Source organism: Hemiscyllium ocellatum, chromosome 12 (assembly GCF_020745735.1).
Source record: "Hemiscyllium ocellatum isolate sHemOce1 chromosome 12, sHemOce1.pat.X.cur, whole genome shotgun sequence".
Taxonomy (NCBI): domain Eukaryota; kingdom Metazoa; phylum Chordata; class Chondrichthyes; order Orectolobiformes; family Hemiscylliidae; genus Hemiscyllium; species Hemiscyllium ocellatum.
The window spans coordinates 80576922-80602941 of NC_083412.1; the positions used below are offsets into that span (position 1 = coordinate 80576922).

The 26020-nt window shown below is 41.1% G+C and overlaps 1 protein-coding gene across 1 annotated transcript in view; it reads left to right on the plus strand.

Moving 5' to 3' along the window:
• The first annotated feature begins 699 nt into the window (after positions 1 to 699).
• The window catches only part of LOC132821163 (MORC family CW-type zinc finger protein 3-like), a 58354-nt gene continuing 33033 nt past the window's right edge, over positions 700 to 26020 (plus strand). Inside the window, exons 1-11 of the mRNA XM_060833772.1 lie at positions 700 to 891; positions 1455 to 1527; positions 6702 to 6834; positions 9373 to 9587; positions 11045 to 11189; positions 11805 to 11958; positions 12552 to 12680; positions 15393 to 15512; positions 15981 to 16078; positions 19156 to 19263; positions 21412 to 21540. Coding sequence (XP_060689755.1) covers positions 808 to 891; positions 1455 to 1527; positions 6702 to 6834; positions 9373 to 9587; positions 11045 to 11189; positions 11805 to 11958; positions 12552 to 12680; positions 15393 to 15512; positions 15981 to 16078; positions 19156 to 19263; positions 21412 to 21540 — 1388 coding nt within the window. The 5' untranslated portion in view covers positions 700 to 807. The remainder of the gene's footprint in view (positions 892 to 1454; positions 1528 to 6701; positions 6835 to 9372; positions 9588 to 11044; positions 11190 to 11804; positions 11959 to 12551; positions 12681 to 15392; positions 15513 to 15980; positions 16079 to 19155; positions 19264 to 21411; positions 21541 to 26020) is intronic.

A 26020-nucleotide genomic window follows, 5' to 3' on the forward strand; every position in this document is an offset into this window, starting at 1 on the left:
TGAAGCCCCTTGACAGATAACGAAACCAGACAATGGACGACCTTACTCATAGCAAAACAAGTCCAGGCAGGAAAACCACAAGGCCGACATTTTTGTCAGAAACGAACCTCGTGACTGATAACGAAGGACAACCGTTGAGAAACAACTTGGAGTGGACAATGGGCGGTTGTCAGCTGCCTGGGAAAATTGTAAACACTTGAGGGGGGGGCATGTGTCCAGCTGCACTTGCAAAATTGGGGTAAACAAGTAATGGAAAAGTACCGGTTACTCAAGATTGAGAATCACCTGACTCAACAGGGGGTGGAGTTTAAGGGTATATCAGGGGATGCTTTGTAACAATCAGGGTCCCTTTCTTTGAGGGGTACCCAACTCTGCAGACTTGCTAATTAACTTTGTTTTCCTGAATTTGGCTTGAGCAGACTTTTTACGTCTCACACTAGCCACTGTGCCACCCCATGACTACAGATGGATGCTGCCTGAAGTGCTGTGCTCTTCCAGCACCACTAATGCAGAACCTGGTTGTACTGAATGTCAGGGCAGGCTGAATGGGTCAGACCCTATGTCCAGTAGGGGGCGAGCATTGATTGGTTGGCCTGCAGAGGGTTGGGGCGGCAGCTGACCGGAAGCTTACGGTCAATGACGCAGCCGGTGGGCGGGGCGCAGGGCCCGGCGGAAGTGCGTCACTGGGCGGTGACAGAAGGGGGCTGGAGTTTGTCAACTGAGGCGGCGGGGTCGCTCCTGAGAGAGTGTGGGGTCGGTCCGTCCGTCACAGCCGTCTGACCCTTAAAGGAGCAGGCCGCAGACGAGATGGCCTCGGCCTTCCTGCGGAGCGGGAGCGGGGCCGGCGGCAGCTCGCTGGTGGTAGGGCCACAGGACATCCCTCTGAGCGCGGTGAGTCATGCAGCTGCAGCCGCTGTGGCAACGCGGGGGGGGGGGGAAGAGGCAGGTCCAACCAGCCTCCTGAGGGGGGGGGGAGGCAGGTCCAACCAGCCTCCTGAGGGGAGGGGAGGCAGGTCCAACCAGCCTCCTGAGGGGGGGGGAGGCAGGTCCAACCAGCCTCCTGAGGGGGGGGGAGGCAGGTCCAACCAGCCTCCTGAGGGGGGGGGAGGCAGGTCCAACCAGCCTCCTGAGGGGGGGGGAGGCAGGTCCAACCAGCCTCCTGAGGGGGGGGGGAGGCAGGTCCAACCAGCCTCCTGAGGGGGGGGGGAGGCAGGTCCAACCAGCCTCCTGAGGGGGGGGGGAGGCAGGTCCAACCAGCCTCCTGAGGGGGGGGAGGCAGGTCCAACCAGCCTCCTGAGTGAGAGGCTGGCGTTAGGCAGCGTGTCCTGTCCTGTCCTGAGTGACAGGAGAGCATGGGATTTGTTGTGGAGAGGTGATGTTGCATTGCCTCCCTGTGCAGTTTGATCTCCACCTCCATGCCCTGCTTACTAATTATATTCTCTGTGTGTTATCAGATGAGTCCCAAGTTCCTGCACGCCAACTCCACCAGTCATACTTGGCCTTTCAGTGCAGTGGCTGAGCTGATAGGTGAGTGTCATCAACTCTCTTTCTCCTCCCGCCCCCAGCTGAGCTTTAAAGTTTTAAAAAAAGTAAAACCAAAAGAACTGCGGATGCTGTAAATCAGAAAGAAAGACAGAAATTGCTGGAAAAAGCTCAGCAGGTCTGGCAGCGTCTGTAGAGAGAAATCAAACTTATATGTTTCAGGTCGTAAAATAATCAATCAGTTCTGAGGAAGGGTCACTAGACCCAAAACACTAACTCTGATTCTCTCCACTGATGCTGCCAGACCTGCAGAGCTTTTCCAAGCAATTTTTAAAAAAATCTTCTCTGAAATTCTGTGGGTCATGCCTCTGAGAATTTGGATCTCGTCAAAATAAACAACTTTATTCTTTATTCTGAACTTTTTTTTAGCATTTATATGCATGATCTTGTATGTGGAAGTCTAAATCATCGCAAAGCAAATAGTGCAGTCAGTTAACAGTTGTTTAAAACAAAAACTGTAGTGAATATTTGAATCAGTTTGTGGTTAAATATTGACAAGTTTGTGGTTAGAAAGGGTAGATTGCAGTAGTGAACCAGTAGCTCCTGCTGCGTGAGTTGTTAAAGCATATCTCAAAGAACATCTGTGACATGAATTCCTGGAAACTCGACTGATTGCTTTGTGGGTGGATTTCACTAATCTTTCAGACCACCACTTTCAGTTTCATTTTTGATTTCTGCATCTATGCTGAACTTTGTATTTTGAAACTTAAGGAACTTATGTGATGCAAAATCCTCCTGGACTCCTGATCTTTTTTTATAAATCTTACTTTTTGCAAGGGATTGCGCTATATTTGAAGTCAATTCAGTGTAGTAGTTCTAAGGTACAAATATTTAGATGTTGAGTAGAGTCAGAGTCTACAGCACAGAGACAGGCCCTTTGGCCCAAACTAGTCTGTGCTGACCAAAACGTCCATCCATACTAACTCCATTTCCCTGCATGTGGCCAATATCCTGCCAAACCTTTCCTATCCATGGATTTGTCCAAATGTCTTTAACATGATGTTAATGTACCTGTCTCAACCACTTCCACTGTCGGCTCATTCCATATGTGTACCACCCTCTGTGTTAAAAGAAGAATTGACAATTAGGTTCTCTTTTATTCTTTTCCCTCTAACCTTAAACTGATGCTGTCTAGTCCTCGATTCCACAACCCTAGACGGCATTCACCCTATCTGTGCTGAAAATGTGTTGCTGGTTAAAGCACAGCAGGTCAGGCAGCATCCAAGGAACAGGAAATTCGACGTTTCGGGCCAGAGCTCATTCCTGATGAAGGGCTCTGGCCCGAAATGTCGAATTTCCTGTTCCTTGGATGCTGCCTGACCTGCTGTGCTTTAACCAGCAACACCTTTTCTGCTCTGATCTCCAGCATCTGCAGACCTCACTTTTTACTCGAAGAATTCACCCTATCCGTGCCTGTCATGATCTTATATATTTCTATAAAATCTCCTCTCAGTCTCTTACGCTGTAAAGAAAAAAAGACCCCGTTTATCCAAACTCTTCAATAACACAGACCCTTGAGTCCTAACAACATCCTTGTAAATTTTTTCAGTACTCTTTCCAGTTTAATAATACTCTTCCTATAGCAAGGTGACCAAAACTGCATGCAATATTCCAAGTATGGCCTCACCAACGTACTGTACAACTGCAATATAACTTCCCCAACTTCCATACTCAGTGCCCTGACTCATGCAGGCCATTGTGCCAAAAGCCTTTTTCGCTGCCCTGTCTATCAGTGACTCCACTTTTGGCAAACTGTGCACTTGAACTCCAAGGTCCCTTTGTTCCTCTACACTCCTCAAGGCCTACCATTCATCATGAAACCCCTACCTTGATTTGACTTTCCAAATTGCATTTATCTATTTTTGCCATTTCTCAACCCACTTCCCCAGCTGATCAAGGTCCTCTTGCAATTTCTGATAACCTTCCTCATTGTCCACGATACTGCCTATTTAGTGTCATCAATAAACTTACTAATCATGCCTCGTACTTTCTCAGCCAAATCATTGATATAGATAACAAACAGCAGTGGGCCCAACACTGACGCCTAAGGTACTCTACTATTCACAGGCCTCCAGTCTGACAAGTATCCTTCCACAATTACCCTCTGCTTCCTACCATCAAGCCAACTGTGTATCCAATTTGCCAGCTCCCCTGAATTCCATGCAATTTAACTTCCAGAGCAGTATTTTTAAATACTCAATACTACTTCCCTATTCACTGATTTAATTTGAATTGTGTAAACCCCATTCAAATAGTCATTTGGTTGTACAGTACAAACCTTGTGTTTCTCGAAAAAGTATACATCTGAAGCTTATTACCTCTCACTCAAATCTGTCAATGAAAATGTACCAATGACTTTTGAGAAGATTTGTAGCTCAGGTTGATGTTGTGGTTGCTCGCTGAGTTGGAAGGTCCATTTTCAGACGTTTGCCATACTAGGCAAGATCTTCAGTGTTCCTCCAGATGAAACACTGCTGATGAGTCCTACATTCTGTTTATATGTTTGGGTTTCTTTGGGTTGGTGATGTCGTCATTTCCTGTGGTGATGTCATTTCCAGTTGTTTTTCTCAGGGGGTGGTAAGTGGGGTTCAAGTCAATGTGTTTGTTGATACGTCTGAAAATGAACCTTCAAGCTCAGCGAGCAAACCTACATCCAAAATGTGCCAAATGTTGCTGGGAGAGGCAATATTTATTACACAATATAAGGGTGCTCATTGATTAGCAAGTTGACACTGGACAAGAGTGATGCATCAGTGAGGTATTGTTACTGTGCTTTTGTTTACTTCAGGATGGTTGCATTGTCTGGGTGTGTTCATTTTGCCTGGATAGGACAGGTCTCTGCTTGTCTAAGGATTATGTCTGTGTTCTCATGGGAATGGATAAACAGTCCCCCCCAGTGTTTTGTGTGTCATGCAATGGTTTTATCATGATGCACAACTGCACCGCTTGAAATTTATTTGCTGAGACAGTTACTCCCCAACATAAACACAGGATTGCAGAACTTATATTTTTGATGATATCTTAAATGTGGTCATGTTGAAATATGTATTTGGATCAAGCCAGAGGATCAGGGTAGTGGGAGGTGGCGGGGGTATGTGAAAGATGTCTGACCATCCAAGTCTGCAGAAAACCTGTTGCTCCAAAGTGGAATTCTTGCAGAAGATAATGCAGGTTTGAGGTTTTGACTCATTAGTGGCAGCAGAGACTTTTCCAATAATTCTATTTTTTAAATCCTGAGCTCTTGTTAGAGGATCATTTGGACAACAAACCACTTTTGAAAAAAAACATATCCTCCACAATCTTTTGGCAACATTCTTGTTGTTACCTCTGAACGTCAGAGTATTTGTATTCTTCCTTGTAAGCATGGTGACCAGAATTGTGTACACAAGTCTAACTGTGGCCCAACCAGAGTTTATATCCCCACCTTTTGTGTTCTTACCTTATCATGAAAAGGTAAATGTTCCATTTATTTTCTTTAACATCTTACCTGCTTGTCCTGCCACCTTGAAAATCCTGTAGGCATGCACCTAATGTCTCTCTCCACCCCTCTCTGGCACCTCCAAATCATGCCTCTCAGTATACTCCTTTTTACTCTGTTGTGTTGTTCCCTTGTTTTGTTTGCCCTCCAAAAGCATTACCTCACACTTCTCTGGATTGTGTTCTGCTTGCCACATTTACAGTCACTTAGTGAACTTATTTTATCATAGTGTATATGTACGTGCTACCATTGTGCGCTAGTGGTGGAGAAAATGCCTAACATGCTGGAAGGGGTACAGTACAGGCCAGTTTGTCTGGATTGTGTTGAGCATCTTGAGTGTTTCTGGAAGTGAACTTCTTTCGGTAAATGAAGACTGTTTCATCATTCACTTCACTTGTGCTTTATGGATGTTGGACAGGCTTTGGGAGTTGAGATGAAATATTCACTCTGAATTACTCCTGTGACTTATTCATGTAGTTGGTTCATTTGACTTTTTTTGGTCAGTGGTGACTTTGAGAATTATTGACAGTTGGAACTACAGTGAGGAAAAAGCTGTTGAATGTTATGGGGAACAGATTTTTGTAGGTGGTTATAGACTGACTGACTGTGTAGTGTGAATGTTACTTGCCAATTATCAACTCAAACCTGAATATTGCCCATTTCTTTCTGCTTAAAATCTGATTGAAGATTTGTAGCTTGGGTATCCGTTGTTGTGGTTCTGCTCGCCGAGCTGGAAGTTTTTGCTGCAAACGTTTCGTTCCCTGGCTAGGGAACATCATCAGTGCTGTTGGAGCCTCGTGTGAAGCGCTGCTTTGATGTTTCTTCCGGTATTTATATTCCGGTATAATATAAATACCGGAAGAAACATCAAAGCAGCGCTTCACACGAGGCTCCAACAGCACTGATGATGTTCCCTAGCCAGGGAATGAAACGTTTGCAGCAAAAACTTCCAGCTCGGCGAGCAGAACCACAACATTTCTTTCTGCATATGGGAATGAACTACTTCGTTATCTGAGGGGCTATGAATGGGGCTAAGCACTTCAGCATATGTTGACTATGTAGAACGACGGTCACTGAATCAGCTGAGGATGGATGGAACACTAAAGCGGTTGGCTTTCTTTTCATTGTGCTGCCTATGATTTGAGCTGGTGTAGAAAGTTCTCCTTGATTCCCATTTGTCTTCAGTTTTGCTAGGCCTTTTAATTGTCAAGTGCTTCCTTAATGCTGGCGGAAGTCATTTGAATTGCACAGTGGCTCAGTGGTTAGCGCTGTTGCCTTACAGTAGCATGGACCTGGGTTTGATTCAACATTCAGGCAACTGTGTGGCGTTTGTACATTCTCCTCGTGTCTGTGTAGGTTTCCTCCTGACAGTCCAAAGATGTCCAAAGGTAAATAGGGGATGCTAAATTATTCATAGAGTCCAGGGATGTGCAGGTTGGGTGGGTATTCCACTGGGAATGCAAACCTGTGCAGTTCAGCTCTTTGATCCAAATTTCTTTGTGGAGTGTATTGGTTTAGCTGAGGGCTGGCAGCTTTGGTGGGACCGCTTATGTTTGTGCTGTCTTTCAATTTTCTGTTCATACGAAGTGGTTTCTCTTAAAAAGCATAGTATCTAAAGTTAATTCAGCTGAGTATAATTCATTTTTATTCCAATGTTTGACTTTTGTTTTCACTTTTCCAGATAATGCATATGATCCAGATGTAAATGCAAAGCAGATGTGGATCGATAAGACTGTAATAAAGGAAAAAATTTGCTTGGTATTTGCTGACAATGGCCAGGGGATGAATCAAAGGAAGTTGCACAGAATGTTGAGGTACCTGTAGTTTGTGCTTTTCTTATAAATGATGTGGGAGGAATGTCAGTGACGCGCTGTCTATTCTGATTTCTCTATGATTAAAATTATTCAGCGATTTGAGAATAAAAACTTACAAGTTACGAAGAGTAGCTTGATATGCTAGTGTCTTTTGTGGTTGACCTTTGCGTGAGATCATCATTTGCTGGTGCATATAACATGTTAAAATAATACGTAGCAGTCCTGCTTACACGATTACACATGAAGCACGGCTAACTTCTAGGCTGTAAACTGTACAATTTTAGAGATTAACAGAAATTACTGACACTGGAACTAAAATTTCAGTGGTCAGATCCTGCAGTATGCTTATTTTTCTTACTTAACTTCATCTAACGCTGCTAACATAGCAATTTGTTTTGCATCTGTGAGCCAGTCACAATATGTCACTTCTGGAGGAAGTCCGTATGATCGCTAAGATATCACTTTCCTGTGAGTAGAACTATAGGAATGGAGCATTATGCATTTTTTTTTAAAAAAATGATGCTTTTTAATCATTCCCCTGAGGCAGAAAGCACCCAGTAAATTAAACACTCCTTTTCTGAAAATAATATCATCAGATCAATGTGTGTCATATTGATAAAGAAATGCTTTCTTTCATCTTGCCCTCATCAGGATATATGCAAATTTAAAATAGAACTATAAATTATCCTAAATATATAATACACAAAATCAGGGTCCTTGGGTCATTCAGATTCTCAAATCAACTTGTAACCTCGTCCAAATTCCTAGTTCTGATGAGCATTCATATTCTTGCTGAACAACAATCTATCTACTTCTGCCTTAAAAATACTCAATCACTCAGCTTCTGTCACCTTTTCAGGGAAAATGTTCCAAATGCTCACAACCCCTAATCTTGGTTTTAAATTTTGAAATTTTGACCCCAAGCTCGTGACTTGCCCAGAAGAGAAAGTAACATCCTCTCCACATCTACTCTGTCAAAACCTTTTTGAATTGTTATATGTTCAATCACATTGCCTCTTGCTCTTCTAAACCCCAGTAGATGGATACACATCTCGTCTGTGCAATATTTGCTGATAGGGCAACACACTTTTCCAGGTTTTATGCCAGTAAACCATTTCTGAGCAGTCTCCAATGCATTTACATCCTTTCTGAAATGAGGTGTACAGTACTCCACATGCACCTTTACGGTGCCACGTGTAATTGAAGTGTATAACCTTGTTACCTTTGTATTCCATTCTCTTGCAATAAGTGAACACCTTCTACTTTTTAATTACTTGCAGTGCCTGCACACTAATCTTTTGTAATTCACGCACTAGGCAAACCAGGTCTCACTACAAATAAGAGCTCTACAATTGCTCCCTGATTAGATTTTTTTTATTCTTTCTGCCAAAATGGACAATTTCAGGATTCATTGATGCTGTGACACCAGGTATATAGACTGTGTGCATCTCAATGATTGGTCAATTGCATCAAACAATGTGATGTTTTGTCTAGCTCAACAGGCAGTGTACTGACCATATTCAACTACCCAGTGCTTGAAAAATGTTGAAGTAACAGCCAATATCCGATGTAATTCTATGATTGAGTAGGATTTACAAAGAGTCACAGTGTTGTTATGCTCACAGCCAAGTTAAGATTATTACTTGTCCCTGAATCTGATATCACACCAAGGTTGACAAAAATTTGGATTGGCCTTGAGCAGCTGTCAGGGTGAAGGGTGGAATTGGTGGTTAGGGAATAGGGATTGTCTTGAGGGCCAAGATAACAGCATCACTCTTCACAACATGTAACTTGGAGGATACTGAATGTTGCAAAAGCATTCTGAAAGTCTAGAGACACTGAAACAGTTTAGAGGGCTGGAGATGAGATGGGTTTTGTTGCCAAGAGGATTCATTTTGGGTGAGAAGTAGGTGGTGGCCAAACTCCTGTCCTTGGGAATACATCAGGCATAATTGTACTGAATCAGAAAGAAGTCATTGCAGGTGGTTCCTTGGCTACAGTTATTAGCTGTGGAAGGAATTGGACTGAAGAACAGTAGAAAGGCAGGGGGTGTGGTCATCAGTATTGATGAGTTGGAGACAAGCCAAGAAGGAGAGATAGCTTACCTTTGTCACAGGGGCATATGGTATCATATTTGGTTTTGGTGAGACTTGTTTTGCAAGAACACGCATGTGTTTGAAGGGATCCAAGCATGGTGTTTTACAAGAACATGCAGAGGAGCAGGAACTGGCCATAACCTCATGATGACCCACTTCACCATTCAGTACCAATATAACTGATCTTTTACTTCAGCTTCACTTTTTTTCAAAACTTTCAGTATCTTTTGAGTTCCTGAGAGACCAAATATTTGACCAAAGAAATTCCTTCCCCTCCTCATTTTAAAGGATCACCGTGAGGCTATGAATACTGACTTCTCTAACATGTACTGCAATGCTCAATGGTTTTGTTTGGATTTATTATTTTAAACTGTGAGAAGTGGTGTGTACTATTTTAGCTTGAAAAACTTGAAATTCACTTTTCCTTTCTTGTTCCTCTTAGCTTTGGATTCAGTGACAAAGTTCCAATAAATGGTCACGCTCCTGTTGGACTTTATGGCAATGGTTTCAAGTCTGGATCCATGCGGTTGGGAAAAGATGCAATTGTTTTCACAAAAAATGGGGAAACAAGTAGTGTCGGCTTCTTGTCTCAGACTTACCTTGAAGCAATAAAAGCAGAAAATGTGGTTGTACCGATTGTTTCATTCAACTCAAACAATATCCTTTTTCTGATGGAGAAATTTGTTCTTGATTAGATGACTTGTTCTTTAAAAAGCTGCATTATCTGCCATTCCTTTTCTGCAGGTCTTTCTCAGTAATTTTTAATTTAGTTGGTGAGTAGGATTATTGGTGTTTAATGTTTGTTGGGAGTTGTGCAGTATTTCCTGCTGCAAAGTGATTTATGTATACTTGCCATCCCTATATGTTGTTTTGGCTGCGATGTTAACACGCTATATCTTTGCACTTGCCCAATATTTTGTTTGTAAAGATTATTAAGAATGGTTTAAACTGTACAAATGCGTGCAACTCCATGTCTTGAAAACCAACATACTCATATACACACAAGTTCCAGGTCCGCGAGCAGAATATTAGGAAATTCTACAGTATGTTACATTGTTTTTGGCCGAATATCAGCTAAATTCAGAACAAAAAATATTATTCCCAGACTGTCCAAATGTTGAACAATGGCTAAATTTGCTTTATACGCCACCTGTTTCTACTGGGTAGTCTTTCTAGTTTAGGCAGGTCTGTCTGAATTCTGCTTTTCCAGAAGCGGTGGTGGTGAATTGCACATTCTCCTTTTAAGAACTCCCTGGCTGCAACAATGAGACATCCCTTTAAGAACCCTTCACTCATGATCATGTGTCCAGTGGATTTTGGAATCTCCGAGTTTGATTAAGAGGCTTTTGGAAAAAGAGGATGAAAACTGTTGCTCGAGGCAAGATCTTTTTCCATGTTCCAATCCAGTAGCTTTTATTATATTCATAAATTGGGTAATTTGATCTTGTATCAAAAAGCAATTTGTGTTCTTTGTAAATGCTTCAATTTTTTTCATGCTATGGCTGGTGTCCTGTGCTTTGCAATATGTTCTTTCCAAAACAAGTCAAAGATATATATGTCCAGTCAATGATAATCCCAATTCATGTTTCAAACAATGCACCTTCATATTCCATAGCTGTAGCTATCCATGTGTTTTTGTACATTGTCAGAAGATATTTTTATGTTCAGAATGTTTGGCACAGTGGCTCAGTGTTTAGCACTACTGCCTCATGGCACCAGAGACCCGGGTTCAATTCCAGCCTCGGGTGTCTGTCTGTCTGTCTGTCTGTCTGTTTGCACATTCTCCGTGTCTGTGTAGGTTTCCTCCCCCAGTCCAAAGGTGTGTAGGTTAGGTGCCATAGTGATCAGGGATGTGTGGGTTAGGTGCATTAGTCAGGGGTAAAATGTAGAGTAGTAGGGAATGGGTCTGGGTGGGTTACTCTTCGGAACGTCAGTGTGGACTTGTTGGGCCGAGCAGCCTGTTTCCACTGTAGGGATTGTATGATTCTATTCTTTGAAAAGATCTTCAAATTTTAGGAAAACATTATGGAATCTGAGAAATGTTGATGTGCTGAAAGAGTTACAAACTGCTACTTATTTGAAAGTATGGTTACATTCTTTAACACAAGTCTTACAAAAGCTTATAAGTGAGGACATGCAGACCAGTTTGAATGCAATTTTACAACATTCTTTATTTCACACGGAAGGGGAGCTCCTAGCAGAACTGGATGCCATTTCAGGAAAACGAGGGACAAGGGTTATAATTTGGAATATAAGAACGTAAGTCAAACTTCATTAATTGGGACTTTGTAACAATCTCACTAGAAAGAAATGAACAAAATGGCCAGATCAGATGGAAGGTACAATAGGTTGCACTCATCGATGTACTTTTAAAGATAACAGTATTTTGAACACCTTCTGGTCTCTGATACAATCATTACATGAGACTTTACAGACAGAATCAGTCATTCTGGCTAACCACATTTGTACTGGCTCTGTGAAAGTGCTTTCTATTTAGTCGTTTCCTGTTCTTCCCTCATATGTTTTTCAAAAATAAATTAAATTTTGATCCTCTCTCTCTCTCTCTCTCTCTCGGGGTTAGATTTCACTTCAGTCACTTTTTTGAGAGATATTTGATATCTTAAGGTCTAGATAATAAACTGTAACTCTCTTCATTTGTTTGATGATCTTAAATTGATTCACTCGACTTACTGACTGTGATCAAAAGAAATGCGTTGCTTGTCAAAATGCTCCTCAGTCTGAGCACCTCCCTTTTTTTTTCTCTGTGCTTGTATAAATACACAATTATAATAACTGTAAGTACTTCTGAGAGAGTTTTGTTAAATCTCATGGACTTAAATAGGCTCAGATTTAATAGTGTTACTTTATTTCAAGAACCAAGGATGGAAAACCAGAGTTTGACTTTGAAACTGATAAACATGACATCAGAATTCCTGGCGATCTTTTAGATGATGACACAAGAAAAAGAAAATACAAAAGGCAGGAGCGGATGGACCAAATTGTGCCGGAAAGTGATTATTCTTTAAGAGTAAGTTAAAATAAAGTGTTGCCAGCAAGCTTAGAAGTTGCTTATGTTGCTATTTTAGAAGGTTAGGCAGTTTGTGATTGAAATTTGATTGCCCACATAAATAAAATTGGGTCACCACTGACTAATTTTGTTTCTGATTATATTGTAGTAATTCAAATTTTCCTGACAAAAATTAATGTGCAAAAATGTTTGTTTTAAAACCAATAATGGTCTTATGAAGTGAATAATTGCTTTTAATTACATCTTGATTGTTAAGGTGCGTTGAGAAAAATGTATTGTGACATTCTGTTCCGTTCTCAAGTAATTTCTCTTTTAGACATTGGTCTGTTTAATCTGAGAGTTTGAAATAAAGGTTAAAATGAAATTAAAAGCAACAAATGCTGAAGATCCTTGGAGAGAGAGCAAGCTAATATTTTGACTCTAGATGACCTGCTGTGATCTCCAGCATTTGTTTTCAGTATAGATACCAGCATCTGCAGTCATTTGTTCCCTCATTTAAAATGAAATTAACTGATTTCCCTAGATGGTGTTCTTGAGGGTGATAGAATATTTTGAGATATTTTCCACTTCATGCTTACAAGTTTTTTTTTCAGGCTTATTGTAGTGTTTTGTATCTGAAGCCACGGATGCAAATCATTCTTCTGGGAGTGAAAGTCAAAACTCAGCTCATTTCTAAAAGTCTCGCTCATATTGAACATGATATATACAGACCGATGTTTGTTGTATCCTTTTTGAAGTACCTTTAAGCCAAATATTATAGGAGATAAACTTGCAAATGCTACAGTATTAAACCGCTTTATAATATGTACATTTCTCATGGTGGATTATTGACAGGAATGAGAATTTTGATTAGTACCCTTTGCAATAAAGCTCCCAATAAGTCTCATTGCATTCTTATTTATCCCTGCGATTTTTTTTAAAAGCTGGATTGTGAGGGATGAGCATACAGGGTATCTGTCTATCCTCCATTGTTACTCAGATAATGAGTGCGATGACTCCTAATAAGAGGCAGTTTCATAATGAACTTGTTAACAGGAAATTATAATATCTTAAACAATGCCCTTCAGTGCCTCACACACCTCTGAGCATCATTTCTAATTAATTTAATTTATTTTCAGGTGTAGTCACTGTTTTGTAGGTGTGGAGACAAAGTGACATTGACGGAGCCCTCCATAACCTTGTTCAAATCACATCTGTGGCTCAGAACTGGATGCCAGTAAGATTTTGTGTGTCATCAATAATTGCAGTGTTACATGGGAGCATAATCAGTAACCTCGTGGCCCAGCATTTCACTAAAGCCAGTGAACCAGATATAACAGGGAGTGCAGGGCAACATGCAGGAGCAGCACAAGGCATGCTTAAAAATGAGCTGCTGCTCCTGCAGCAGAGTTACAAGATAACGTAATAGAAAAAAAAAAGGTGTTACCCTTTTAGGACAGAGATGACAAAGAAATTATCCAGCGATATAAGGTGGTGGATAATTAAGTAACCAGCACGATGCTGAGGATCCCCATACATCCCCACTCTGTCAGTTGGGTGCATATTTGAAAACAAAATATAAGGCTGAAGGGTTTGCAGCCAACTTCAGTGAGAAGTGCTCATTGAAAAATTCATCTCAGCCAAAAATTGCAAACTCCTAATTCAATTTGTTTGATAATGAGAAATGGCTCCGTGTATTGGATGCAGTAAAGGCTGTGGGCCCAGACAACCCCCAAATACTTTTTTGCTCCAGAACTGGCCCTTAGCTAAGCTTTTCTCGTACAGTGGTATGGACAAAAATGCTTCATTTCAATGGTGTAGCAAGAGTTGAATGCTTTTGATATTGAGGCAGTATTTTATGGCACAAAGGAGCCTCAAAAATGGAAATTGGGAAAAACCTGTCCAGTCACTAATCCTATGTAGTCCAGAGCAAGTTTGTTAGGCTATTGGAGGCCACTCATCACAGACCTAGTCTATCACTGAATTGAATTATGTTCTGTCCTAAGGAGATGTTCCTCACTGTCATGTCCTGTCCTCAAAACATCTTTAGCTGTTTCACGTGTGACTTTCCCTGCATGAGGTTGGAATTGGGGATTCTTGCTGATTGCATCATAAGCAATACCATTCATTCTGACGTAGTCCAAGAGTACATGACAGCAAGATCTTCACAACATTTAGACTTTGGGACTGGAAAGTAATATCTTGTCAGGTAATGGCCATCTCCAACCTAAGTACAATTGTCTCTCCTTCATTATGGCATTGTCATTGCTGAATCCTCCCCATCCTGTGGAGTTGCCATTGATAAGAAACTTATCTGGATCAGCCACATAAATATTTTGACTGCGAGTGCAGGTCAAAGACTGGGGGTGCTAAACTGAGGAGCACACAGTTTGCTCTTTTCCCAATCCAGGCACCCAAACTTTTTCACTTCTAGTAGGCGCAAATTGGAAATGTGATGGGGCATCTTGCGTAATTGCGTGACTGAAGCTCCCACGACATCAGGAAGTTGATTTGGACATTCTCTCTAGCACCAGATTTTGTGGTTGCAGTTTGACTATCTCCAAAATAGAGCGTAACTTGCCAAAACTGCTTCTACATTACCTTCCAAGTTTACAACCTACCATCTAGCAGCAGCTGTATGGGTGGCCACTCTCACGTTGCTCACCAAATTGGTGCACGATATTGACTTGGAAATATCTCACCTTTCCTATATCATCACTGGGTCAAGATCTAGGAACTCCCTATGAGATATTGCTGTGGGGACAACTACACATCTAAGGCTGCAATCGTTCAACAAGATGGCTCAAATCCACTTTCTCAAGCAGTTAGGGAGTAGGGACTGATGCTCATCTTGCCACTGATGGTTAAGCCCTTGTGTACAAATAGGTCAGTAAAGCCTGTGTAAGAATAATGTCATTTATGAGGCAGACACTTTCCAATTTATTTACAGAATGAGTGTCACTGGCTTGACCAGTGTTTAATACATGTCCTAATTATTCATGAAAATGGTGGTGAATTGCCCCCTTAAATTACTGCGTCTTTGAGACATAGGAACACCCACAGTAGTGTTAAGAGTACTAGGATTTTGGCTTTGTTAAAGAATGGCATTGTAATTCAGAATCTGGATGGTGAGAAACTTAATTTGTTAACTTTTAATTTTTCTATTCTCCCTCTGTCATCCATGGGTTGGTAAGGAGTTTTCTGTTAGGAATGCTTGAGTTTTATAGCTTAATATCATGAAGGTACAAAAAGTTTATACACTTTACATGCCTGTATTTGGGTAACATTTTACCCCATTACCACTGAGGGTAGCTGAAATGGCAGATCTCAAAAGAGAGTTCTGTTTTGTTCCAACCATTGCATCAACTCCAAATTAATTTCATCTTTTCTTTGAGTTTATTTAATTTTGCATTCCAATTACAGCTGAAGTTTACATTTCCTTAATGCTGTTTCAGAACAAAAACATAAAAATAACCTTTGGCTTTAACTGGAGAAATAAAGAACATTTTGGGATAATGATGTACCATAAAAACAGGTTGATTAAATCTTACGAGAAAGTTGGCTGTCAGCTCAGAGTAAGTACATCTACAAAATAGTTTTCCTCAGTTCCTCTCCCCACACATTATCCCAGTCCCAAGCATCCATCTCGGCACCACCCTCCTGACCTGTACATCATCTTTCCCATCTATCCGCTCCTGCAAACCTATTACCTTCTCCCTTGCATTCACCCACCTATCACTTTCTCAACCACCTTACCCCCAACCTCAGCTTCCCCCCCACCCCCATTTATCTCTCAGCTATCCAGCTCACAATCCTCATTCCTGATGAAGGGCTTATGCCTGAAACGTTGATTCTCCTGCTTCTTGGATGCTACCTGACCTGCTGAGCTTCTCCAGCATCACACTCTCAACTCTGATCTCCAGCATCTGCAGTCCTCGCTTTCTCCCTGCAAAATATAAGATCAGTTATGGTTTAAAATTATAATTTACATTTGTCTTCTGAATCTAAAGTAATATGAATCCATTCTACTGTCGTCTTTTCAGGCAAACAACATGGGAGTGGGGGTCATTGGAATTATTGAATGCGACTTTCTTAAACCAACGCACAATAAACAAGACTTTGATTATACAAATGAGTATAGGTAAGACTTCACTGTTGAGAAGCTATCTTATTTTCATTACAATATGCATACGGTTCTTTCAGCAATTTAATGGCCTAAAGCATGCAGTCACCTTAATTCCATTTTGTAATGTTATACCTTTTTGTATGGAGGGAAAGAAGGTTACATTTTTAATATTGTTCTTTAATACCTCTTTGGAAATGAATGCATCATTAAATTGACTTCAGTCACTGGTAGCTTAAGTTTTAATTTGATTTGGGTTTATTTTTGTTGTGAACTGATACTGTGCCAAGGCCAGTTTGCTCATTATTTCTAGTTTTTCAGGAATAAAAGACAACAGTATATCATTATGAGCTAGTCTTGGAGAGATGAGCTCAGTTGTGCTTTGTACAAGTACCTGACTATTCAAAACAAAGAATAAGATTGAATTCACTGCTTTCTTGGGTTCTTGCAACTTTTAACTTCAAGGCCTCATTCTGCAATTCTCTTGACAAGAGATATAATATCCAAGTACTGCTGTATTTATTTCCTCTCTCAAAGCACACCATCTGGTGACCAGCTCAGAATATGTGACTATTAACAAAATATAAATATGATTTAAGAGGCTATTATTCTGATAAATTCACAATTAACCTCCCTACTGGCCATGGAGGAATTCTGAAAATCATCAAGTCCATTGTAATGCACTCATGCCCTTTAGGGAAGGAAACTGCCGTCCTTATCCTTGTCTAGCCTACATGTGACTCCGAACCCATAGCAATGTGGTTGACTCTTAACTGCAGGTTTAGGCCTTTAGGAATGGGCAATAAATGCTGGCCTGCCAGCGATATCCACATCCTGTGAATGAACTAAAAGAAAGTAACAGTATCCAAACTATGTCAGTGATTATAGAAGCGTAACCACTTAGATTGGTTCCCCTTGTTATTTTTCTGAAATATTTAATACACTAGTAATCAAAACAAAAATGTGGCATGGGATATGTTTACAATACACTTTACAGCTGCATAATGTAAATGCTGTGAATTCTGAAAATTATAAATATAGCCTTAATAGTGTGAAGTGGAAAGTCTCATAGTGCGGACAGGTCCAGCAGTATCATTTTGGCCTTTGCACTTGAGTTTAATGTTTGTTTAAGCTAGTTTTCGCTGTATACTGAATCAATACTTTTGGGGTGTTGTATAACGCAAAACATGGTAAGATTTTTTTTGTTTGTTTCCAACAAACTGGAAACATACCTGAGTTATCTTTGTTCGAAATTGGTATGCAATCAAAAAGAAATAAAAAAAAACTAGTGAGACAACTTAAACCTTCAGCATTTAATCTTTTTTTTAATCAGTCATGGTGAGAAGAGGAAGTCTTTTAGTTGCTAGAGAATTCAAACTTAAATCAGAACTCTTATTTTGTTAATAGTCTCATATTCTCAGTTGGCCCCCAGATGGTGTGCTTTGAGAGAGGAAACAAGCATAGCAATACTTTGGTATTTCATCTTGTCAGGATTGCAGAATGATGCATGTCGTTGAAGTTAAAAGTAGAGTTAAAAAGAACACATGATGCTTGAAGAATGCAGGGAACTCTGATTTTATTATTCGTTTTGGATGGTTTTATTCAAAACAGTCAGATGCTTGTACAAAGCACAACTGAGCTCATCTATACACGTCTGTCTGTCTGTCTCATAATGACATGTTATTGTCCTTTACCACCTCGTCTTATATCGCATCACACTCCATGTGGGCAGTTACTTGCAGAAATTCAGGCATTATGGTCTTCCCTCTGTCATGAGGTCTGAAGTGGGGATATTCGCCAATGATAGCACAGTGTTCAGCACCATTCGTGACTCCTCATATACTGAATGCAGCAAGATCTGGACAATATCCAGTCTTGGGTCGACAAGTGGCAAGTAACATTCGCTACCACACAAATGCCAGACAATGACTATCACCCTAACCACCGCCCCTTAACATTTAACTGTACTACCGTCACTGAGTTTCCCCACTCTCAACATCCTTAGGATTACCTTTGACCAGAAACTCAACTAGACTCACCACATAAATACAGTGCCTACAAGAGTGGGTCAGAGACTAGGGATACTGAGGCGAGTAACTCACCTCCTGACACCCCAAAGTCTATCCACCATCTACAACGCATAAGTCAGGAGTGCGATGGAATACTCCTCACTTGCCTGGATGGGTACAACACCAATGACACTTCAGAAGCTTGACACCATCCAGGACAAAGCAACCAGCTTTGGCACCACGTCTACAAACATTCAATCCCTCCACCACTGACGCTCAGTAGCAGCAGTGTGTACTATCTACAAGATACACTGCAGAAATTCACCAAAGATCCTTATACAGCTTCTTCCAAACCCAGGACCCCTTTCACCTAAAAGGACAAGGGCAGCAGGTACTTGGGAACACCATCACATTCGAGTTCCCCTCTAAATCACTCACCACCCTGACTTGGAAAAGTCCACCGTTCCTTCACAGTTGTTGGTCAAAATCCTGGAATTCTCTCCCTCCCGGCATTGTGGGTCAACCCACAGCAAGTGGACTGCAGCGTTTCAAGAAGGCAGCTCACCAGCACCTTCTCAAGGGCAAATAGGGATGAGCTATCAATGCTGGCCAGCCAGTGACGCCCAAGACCCACAAATGAATAAAAAAAGTTAGTTTTGTTTAAGTTAGCAAGTCTAACCTATGTTGAGGTAGCTACTAAACCATTTCCTATAACAAAAACAGAAAATGCTGGTGAATCTCAGCAGGTCTGGCTGCATCTGAAGTGTTAAAGCCGAGTTAACATTTCAAATCTGATAACCCCTAGAGAAAGAGTAGTGTTTGTGCTGAAGATGTGGTATGGGGTGGGGGGGGGGGCAAATGGAGACAGAGAACATAGGGAGGGAGATTTGAAAGAGGTAGGCAGATGATCTCTTGGGCTTGAATAAAAGGGAAGCTGAATAACTGATACGCAGAGCTGAAAATAGACGGAAGACTGTGCTGAAGGCAGCCCAAGTCCTGACAGGACCAGGGTATGGGAAATGTTGCAATTCAAGCAAAAAATTAATTTCTTAGGATATACCTGATACATAGTTTTCCAAATTACAGACTGACGATTCACGCACTCGGACTGAAGCTGAGTGATTACTGGAATGAGAAAAAGAATATGAGAAACCAAGAAGATCCTCAGAGTGTTATACCTGTAGAAGACTCGCAGTAAGTATTTGTGCTACTTCAGCAAGCAGCATGTTTAACATGGCTTCATGTTTTATCACAAGACTGTTAATCCAGAGACCAAGGTAATGTCCTGGAGACCTGAATTCGAATCTGCCGCCTTGGCAGATGGTGGATTTTGAATTCAATTTTTTAAAATTTTGGTATTAGGAGTCTAACGATGACCGTGAACCCCTTGTCAATTGTCGGGAAAAAAACCATCATAATTCACTCATGTCCTTTAGGATGGGAAACTGCCGTCCTCACCTAGTCTAGCTGACACGTGACTCCGGACCTATAGCAATGTGGTTGACTCTCAAATGCGATTTGAGTATTGAGGGGCGGGCAATGAATGCTGGCCCAGCCAGCGATGCTCACATACTGTGAATTTGTTTTAAAATAAGTAGGAAGCTCCTTCAATTCCCAAGCAGCTTCTTAACCCTCTTGAGATGTGTGTGCAATTTATTCATGTATGCCAAAGTTTCAGTTATCTTATTCTGTCTGGATGGATGCAAATCTAAATTGCTGGGAGACTTTTTTGTTTATAAGTTTAATTTCTGTAATATTGAAAACGATTGCTATTTTCCTACAAGTGAATTTAAATCTGAGCCCATTGTAGGTGTAGATCTTGTACTCTGATTAGAATTCTCCACTCCAATAAATAAAATAATCTTCAATTGTTGATTCCGTAGTATAAAAATAATTGGCTAAATAACTAGAGGAAAATGTCAAAGTTTGTGAAGGTCTCAAACATGACTTGAAAGTGTGTTGAAATTAGGAGTTTGATAGGAATCTTTAAAAAGAAATTGAAGATGTCTTGAAGAGTTTTGCAAGGTTGTGGGCAAAAGTTGGCTGTTAAGAAAAATTGGATAGCTGTTTCAGAGAACTGGTGCAGATGTGACAGACTGCGTAGCTTCATTCTGGGCTGGATTATTGTATAAATGTAGTTCTGTCCTGCATGATGCTGAGAGTTCTAATGAGAGTCTGGAATCTGATTTCAAACATTGATCTTGTAAACATAATGAATATTTACCATCAAAAAATTTATGCTTGTCACAGTTTGTCAACTCTATCTGCTTTTATAATTTTTTTACTTTTTACATTTAAAGCTGAAAGATTATACATTAATTGCTTTCTGACTGGAACCAGTGGTTTGAACAATAATTCAGTGCTTTAACCTCTTCCAGATATTGCCCAAAGTGATGTGATTAGATTAAATTCCCTACAGGAAACAGGCCCTTCGGCCCAACAATTCCATACCGTCCCTCCGAAGAGCAACCCTCCCAGACCCATTCCCCTACATTTACCCCTGATTAATGCACTTAACACTACGGGTAATTTAACATGACCAATTCACCTACCCTGCACATCTTTGGATTGTGGGAGGAAACCCACGCAGACATGGGAAGAATGTGCAAACGTCACACAGATAGTTGCGCTTTCTGAAATATTTTTATTTGCTGTTTTCTTAGTAGCTAAACTTTCTAAGGGCCAAAATTAGAACTTAAACAAAACAGCCTAGAAAAACACAAACATAATAAAATCATTGGCAAATATCTTTTAATGACTCCCATGACTTATGATTTGGAGATATTGATGTTGGACTGGGGTGTACAAAGTTAAAAATCACACAACATCAGGTTATAGTCCAACAGGTTTATTTGTAATTACTTTTGGAACGCTGCTTCTTCATTGGGTAGTTGTGCAGTATAAGAATGTAAGACACAGAATTTATAGCAAAGGTTTACAGTGTGATGTAACTGAAATTATTTCTTTTTCACTCCAGGTCTTTTTCAATGTATAATTTCAGTTACATCACACTGTAAACTTTTGTTATACATTCTGAGTCTTCCAATCTTATACTCCACAACCACCTGATGAAGGGGCAGCGCTCCGAAAGCTAGTGCTTCTAATTAAACCTGTTGGACTATAACCTGGTGTCCCATGATTTATGACATATAAGCATCTTACTTAATTTCCAGCATCCAAGGTGCCACACTTCAGTGTATCTTGCAGTGAGACAATTCCACAGGAGATTTTAATAGATAAAGCTCAATGCAGTTATGTTTTTGGTTTCCAGTTTATTTCTATTTCTGAATTCATATGTTTATAGTATTTTTTCAAATATGTAGACTGTACTTTTATTTGCAGGAAGCTTCCTGATCAAACTTGGGCTCAATGTGATGGCTGTTTAAAATGGCGAAAGCTTCCAGATGGGATTGATCCAGATGGGCTGCCTGATAAATGGTTCTGTAGCATGAATCCAGATCCACATTTCAGGTAAGAATCATTCATTATTAGTTTCACACATTTACTTTCTGCCAACATAGTATTCCATTTCTCTACTCTACGTGAGAGCCAATCCCAATGCACCACATCCAAAGATTCAAAAAGGAGAGAATGTAGGGTAACATTGAAATAATAATTAGTCAAACCTGGGGATGAGAGATCCATAAGCTTTAGACAATGTTATCTCTCATTATCTTTGGACAACTGTGCACTTCTTTCTTCATTAATCCTTTTGCCGATTCAGTTGTTTACCATTTCTCTTATGCTCCCAGATGTTTAAATTTAATCGAGAGCTGCTTTTTGTTTCATACGAGGGACTCACAAATGTTGCATCCCTTTCTAAAGTGCAGGTGTGCTCCGTCAATTTTTTTATTAAACTGAAAAATGTGTTGCTGGAAAAACGCAGCAGATCAGGCAGCATCCAAGGAGCAGGAGAATCGACGTTTCGGGCATAAGCCCTTTTTCAGGAACCTACAACGGTTTTTATTTAAACCTGTTCCCCCATCTTGGGAACAATACAATCAAGATGAAAACATTCAGCACTCAAACCTGCTCTGCCATTGAAGAAGATCATGGCTGATCAGTGATTCAGTGGTTAGCACTGCTGCCTCACAGCACCAAGGACCTGAGTTTGATTCCACCTTTTGGCGATGATCTGTGTGGAGTTTGCACATTCTCCCCATATCTGCATGGGGTTTACTTCAGTTTCCTCCCACAGTCCAAAGATATGCAGGACAGGTGGATTGGCCATGCTAAATTATCCATAGTATGCAGGAATGGGAGTGGGTCTGGGTGAGATGATCTTCGGAGGGTTTCTGAGGGCTTGACAGTCCAAAAGGCCAGTTTCCCTACAGAATCACTGTAGGGATTCTATTCTATTCTATGATCTGATTGTAGCCTCAAATCCACATTTCCATTTATCCCTAATAACTCTTCACCCACTATCTCTGCCTTAAAATTGTTCAAAGACACTCTTCCTGAAACAGAAGTTGAAGCAGAATTCCAAACCATAAACATAGAGTGCTGAAGAAACTCATCAGGCGTGGCATCATCTGTGTGTAGAGAAACCAAGTTAATATTCTGAATGATTTCTTCATAACTAAAAGGGCTAGGAAATTGTATTTATTTACTTTCAATAGGGGCAAAGGGGACATGATGTAGAGGCTAAGTGCAGAAGACCAGCAGATTGTTAATGGTGATGAAATAGAAAAAGAGATGGAAACCATGTATGAATCAATGTGTGAAAGGGGCAGAATGGGTTCTGACTGTTCAGAGCAAAGTCAAGAAGATGTAAACCAGACCATGCTGGGGGAAGGGAGTAAGTGTAAGGAAAATGGAGAATAGGCCTGATGCAGTCTAGATCTGAAGTTGTAGAATTAAAGAGTCAGTCCTAGGGGTTGTGAAATACCTAAAGGGAAAATGAGGTGTTGTTGCTCGAGCTGCGTTATGCTTTGCTGGAACATTGTAGTAGGCCCAAGGTTGCTGTTATTGTGGTTCTGTTCGCCGAGCTGGGAGTTTTTGTTGCAAACATTTCGTCCCCTTTCTAGGTGACATCTTCAGTGCTTGGGAGCCTCCTGTGAAGCGCTTCTGTGCTGATACCGCCGGCATTTATACTGGTTTGAATCTGCCGCTTCCGGTTGTCAGTTGCTGTCCGCTGCAGTGGTCGGTATATAGGGTCTAGGTCGATGTGTCTGTTGATGGAATTCGTGGCTGAGTGCCATGCTTCTAGGAATTCCCTGGCTGTTCTCTGTTTGGCCTGCCCTATAATAGTGGTGTTGTCCCAATCGAATTCGTGTTGTTTGTCATCTGAGTGTATGGCCAAGGGACTTAACTACAATCACAGGGACGCCAAGACAGCAGACTTCCTAGCAGCACTAGAATGCACACTCAGGAACAATGGACTGACAGAAGAGACGCAACAAACAGTGAGACAAAGTATCGTACCTATGATAACAAGGAAAAGACAAACACACAACCTCAACACTAAGGAGAAAGAAGCACTAAAATCTCTAAGAAATGATAAGACCAGCAGACAAAGACTGTTATACTGGATAAGTCAGATTATATCCACAAAGCAGAACAACTACTTGCAGACACCAACACCCTACCAAAAGAGGGAGTTTGACCCCACTCCACAGCTCACCAATAGGATAAACAACACACTGAGGAACCTACAAAAAAACGGACAGATAACCAGGTCTGACCTACAAAGAATGAAACCGGAAAGCAACAACACCCTCAGATTCTATGGACTACCTAAAGTACACAAACCAGACATCCCACTCAGACCCATAGTATCACTACCAGGGACACCATCACACAAACTGGCTAAAGAGCTACAACAGAAACTGAAACACCTGATTAGCGGATCCAGACACACTCTATACAGTCAACACAAGAATTTTTGAACATCATTAGAAATATACACACAGACAAGGAAGAAACCATGGTCTCATTTGATGTAACGGCACTGTTCACCTCTATTGACAAAACCCTAGCCAGAGAAACAATATCCAACCTGCTGGACATACATGACAGACAACAGGACGCTGAACCTATTAACAAAGACGGCATACTTAAACTACTGGACCTGTGCCTCACAACACACTTCACATTCAACAACCAGATATATGAACAAATCAACAGAACACCCATGGGCTCACCGATCTCCGGACTCATAGCAGAAGCAGTAATGCAAAGGTTAAAAAAAACAGTTTTAACGCAATTACAACCCAAACTATGGGTCAGATACGTGGATGACACCTTTGTAATCATTAAAAACCACAGAAATAGAGAACACACACCGGATCATCAACGCCACACAGGAATCCAATTCACGAGGGAGGAAGAAAAGGACAGCCAGCTCCCACTCCTGGACGTTATGGTACAAAGAACACCGAACGGAGAATTCACCACGAAGGTATACAGAAAAACCACACACTCAGACCAAGTCCTGAACTATGAAAGCAACCACCCCAATACATAAACGTAGTTGCATCAGGACATTATTCAAAAGGGCCACAACACACTGCAGCACACCTGAACTACAAAAAGAGAAAGAAGAACACCTATACAAGGTATTCAACAAAAACGGATACCCGCGCAATTTCATCAACAGATGCCTCGGAAAGACAACGAAATGAGGACATGCCACAACCCAAAGGACTGGCCACACTACCATACATCAGGAGCATTTCTGAACTGACAGCCAGACTGCTGCGACCACTAGGACTCATAACAGCACACAAACCAACAGCCACTTTCAGATAACAACTCACCAGGACAAAGGACCCGATACCCAGCAGGAACAAAACCAACGTAGTATACAAAATCCCATGCAAGGACTGCACAAAACACTACATAGGACAAACAGGAAGACAGCTAATGATCCGCATCCACGAACACCAACTAGCCACGAAACGACACGACCAGCTATCCCTAGTAGCCATACACTCAGATGACAAACAACATGAATTCAATTGGGACAACACCGCTATTATAGGGCAGGCCAAACAGAGAACAGCCAGGGAATTCCTAGAAGCATGGCACTCATCCACGAATTCTTTCAACAGACACATCGACCTAGACCCTATATACCGGCCACTGCAGCGGACAGCAACTGACAACCGGAAGCGGCGGATTCAAACCAATATAAATGCCGGAGGAATCAGCACAGAAGCGCTTCACAGGAGGCTCCCAAACACTGAAGATGTCACCTAGAAAGGGGACGAAATGTTTGCAACAAAAACTCCCAGCTCGGCGAACAGAACCACAACAATGAGCACCCGAGCTACAAATCTTCTCACAAACATTGCTGTTATGTTAACATTTCTGTAGCTATCATGCCCCCAACCCCAGCAAGGCAGACTCTGCTTAAAGTTTGGATGCACACATACACCACCAGTCTGCCTGTATAGACACAGGAATTTCTGAAGAGCCTTTTGTAAACAATATAGAAAGTGTGAACATTTGGTGCCTCATTCAAGGCAGATGGGAACAATAAAGTATCAAACTTTTAAGGAACATATATACCATAATCTCAGATCTTCCAAGTGCAAGTTATTTAAGGATTTTGTAGCTTTAATTGTCTATAAATCAGAAGCTTTTTAAAAAAAAACACATGGCCAAATGTTCTAACAGCCTGCATGGCAAAAAAAAAAGTGGATAATGGGTAAGTTTACTTGTGATAGCTAAGAGTCTTTTCCCACATTCACTTCAGCTGAATTTCAGTTTGTGATCAGCATTCAAGACTTCATTTTGGATCATTTTTCTCTCAAAGGCATCCTTTACACAACTTAGAATTCCTGCAATATTTGTGTGTGGATTTGTAGAACAGCATAAAATATCTGTTATCTGTGGAATGTTTCTTCTGGCAATTCGTTTGGCGCTACTTTCCTGACTCCCGTTATCAGGAAAACAGCACTTTTCAGAAAAGTGGCCACATTTGGAGAATGTGTTATTCTCCACCTGC